The sequence below is a fragment of the Oncorhynchus clarkii genome, chromosome 26 (assembly GCF_045791955.1).
Source record: "Oncorhynchus clarkii lewisi isolate Uvic-CL-2024 chromosome 26, UVic_Ocla_1.0, whole genome shotgun sequence".
NCBI classification, from domain to species: Eukaryota; Metazoa; Chordata; class Actinopteri; order Salmoniformes; family Salmonidae; genus Oncorhynchus; species Oncorhynchus clarkii.
Window position 1 is genome coordinate 45,323,817 of NC_092172.1, and position 3,103 is coordinate 45,326,919.

A 3,103-nucleotide genomic window follows, 5' to 3' on the forward strand; every position below is an offset into this window, starting at 1 on the left:
CTATATAGTGCACTACTTTAGATCAGAGCCCTATGGCACCCTATTCCCTATATAGTGCACTACTTTAGACCAGAGCCCTATGACACCCTATTCCCTACATAGTGCACTACTTTAGACCAGAGCCCTATGACACCCTATTCCCTACATAGTGCACTACTTTAGACCACACCCATGTAGCGAAAAGGGTACAATTTGTGAAACAGTCAATATCTCAGCGTCCTCTTCATCTGTGATCATCACTTTAATAAAGGCATCCACTAACACCACATACAGTAGTCTAGGGCGGGAGGGGGCTGTGTGTGTGTGTGAGAATAACTAACCAATCACAATACGTATCCATTGGAGATGTTTTCTCACTAACCAATCAGTGGATCTCTAGGCTTCTCTACTCTGTCCAATGTTCCAGAATGCCCACATCCGAAAGCTCCGGTCTTGTTCTGCGTGCATGTGACACAAGGCGCTTATGGTATTTAAAACAAGCACCGTGGACAGACACCGTGCTGAAGTGGACAGCTCCCGTTCAGATGAAGAAAAAAAAAGCCACACGATACTTAGACAACCAACCAACCATCGATCTAGTCACAGTTTGATTTGGTTCGTCCAGGGGTACGGGTCTGTCTCTCACGGTGAGCTGACATTTAACAGCGTTTTGTTTTATATAATCATCATCATCCAGATGTGCATCTAAGAAGACGGCAACGGCATTAATGGACTTTCCGTTATTTTTTTGTTGCGAGCCGACGCTGCCGGAGTTGTTCTGTCTGGATACTGTGGAGTTGTTCTGATGTTTAATAGGAAACACCTGTAGCTGAATCTGCTACACAGTCTCTAATATATTGGACTATTATTACCCACAAACCAACAGAAATGTTTTGATACACATCTATTTTCTGCAGGCAGGGAGGGCTGGTCTCTCTGACGCCGTCGGCCATCTAATCTCCAATGCAAAAGAGCGAAGGTAAAGCCATTTACTGGTCCATTAATATCTAAGCTTCTCTCTCGGCTCTCTGTGCTGCTCGCAGACAGGAACATGGATAGAGAGGAATTATCTGTGACACGAGCTGTGACTGGATTCGTATAGATGGTGTTCTCTTGTCCAAACTAAAAAATCAAATAAAAAAGACAGTGGAATCGAGCTCAACAACCGAGCACGGTGCGTCTGGCGGTTCGCGATCACCCTCCTTTTTTGCTGTTGTTGCGCACAGCTTTTTAAAAAATTAATTGAATGCATTTTTAATGTAGCCGGGGGAGATCAGAGGTGGGCTTATATTTGAATTAAAAAACAACCATGGGGGGCACAGATGAGTGTAAAACCATGCTGGATGCTCTGAACAAAGTCACAGCGTGCTACAGGCACCTGGTCATCGCGCTGGGCAGCACATCGGACTCTCAGAACCTGCGCGAGGAACTCAAGAAGACCCGGAAGAAAGCCCAGGAGCTCGCGGTGGCCAACCGGAATAAACTAACCGAGTTGCTCAAAGACAAGACCACCAGCAAGGACGACCGGGCTGAGTATGAGAGGCTATGGGTGCTGTTCACCAGCAGCATGGAGCTACTGGAAGTGGACATGAAGCGGAGCTTGGAGATAGGGCAGGAGTTCCCCCTCAAGGTGCCCACCAGACACCTCATCCAGACGGGCATGACCGGCAGCACCACCACGGTGGCCGCCAGGGCCATGTCTGTGCAGAACATGAAGTACGACGCGGACAGCAACATCGACACTGCCGACCTGAAGGAGCTCCAGACTGAGATCACCCAGGTGGGTCAGATGATGGAGGAGATGGAGATGAAAGTGCAGGTGGCTCCGTGGGCCGTGGAGGCCAAGCAGGAGGCCGGCGCCGAGCTCAAATCCACCCTGAGCGTCGGGAACTCCTCCGTGGGCGTCATTTCCATCTGTGAAGAGGAGCCCAAAGACGAGATAGATGAAGGGGGTGACAATAACGGAATGATCACATGCATCGCTGGGTTCATATTCGTTGCTATTGTAGTAATCGCCGGGATTCTAGGATACTTTGTAATCGGTGGATAGGATACTTAGTATTGAACGTTTTGAGCCAGCCTGGGAATACTTCACAGATAAACAGCGGGCGCAGCTCAGAGACAGATACAGCCCGGGATGGACACTAGGCAGGTTATATGCCCGGAGAAACGGCTCTGTTGTTGAGGAGAGAGAGACTAGCGCGAGGAGCTGTCCAGGTGATGAACACTGTTGCGTCTGCATCCCAAATGGCACTGATTCCCCATATAGTCCTCTACTTTAGACCAGAGTCACTACAAGGCGTTATTCCATATAGTCCTCTACTTTAGACCAGAGTCACTAGAAGGCGTTATTCCATATAGTCCTCTACTTTAGACCAGAGTCACTGCAAGGCGTTATTCCACATATAGTCCTCTACTTTAGACCAGAGCCACTACAAGGCGTTATTCCACATATAGTCCTCTACTTTAGACCAGAGTCACTGCAAGGCTTTATTCCCCATATAGTCCTCTACTTTAGACCAGAGTCACTGCAAGGCGTTATTCCCCATATAGTCCTCTACTTTAGACCAGAGTCACTTCAACATTTTATCTCAGCCTCACAATTAATAATAATAACAATAATAATTTATTCAGGTCTGGGCTAGGTCTGGGCTACAACAACTAATATATAGCCCTTATAGTAGATAACAGAGGTCTGGACTACCACAACTAATATATAGCCCTTATAGTAGATAACAGAGGTCTGGACTACCACAACTAATATATAGCCCTTATAGCTAGATAACAGAGGTCTGGACTACCACAACTAATATATAGCCCTTATAGTAGATAACAGAGGTCTCGGCTACAACAACTAATATATAGCCCTTATAGTAGATAACAGAGGTCTCGGCTACAACAACTAATATATAGCCCTTATAGTAGATAACAGAGGTCTGGGCTACCACAATTAATATATAGTCCTTATAGCAGATAACAGAGGTCTGGACTACCACAACTAATATATAGCCCTTATAGCAGATAACAGAGGTCTGGACTACCACAACTAATATATAGCCCTTATAGTAGAGTGGGATCCATATAGCTAGAGTAGAGGGAGGGTTTTGTCAACAGGGGGTAGATG

The 3,103-nt window shown here is 46.5% G+C and overlaps 1 protein-coding gene across 1 annotated transcript; it reads left to right on the forward strand.

The window, feature by feature from the left end:
• The first annotated feature begins 437 nt into the window (after positions 1-437).
• Positions 438-2,607, forward strand: LOC139384689 (regulator of G-protein signaling 9-binding protein-like). Its single transcript, XM_071129517.1, has one exon. It carries the CDS (start codon positions 1,289-1,291, stop codon positions 2,027-2,029), a length of 741 nt encoding a protein of 246 aa, XP_070985618.1. The 5' UTR covers positions 438-1,288; the 3' UTR covers positions 2,030-2,607.
• The last annotated feature ends 496 nt before the right edge of the window (positions 2,608-3,103 follow it).

What these genes read in the sequence shown, in the direction of transcription:
- LOC139384689 (XM_071129517.1), top strand. Translation starts at nt 1,289, where the DNA reads ATGGGGGGCACAGATGAGTGTAAAACCATGCTGGATGCTCTGAACAAA.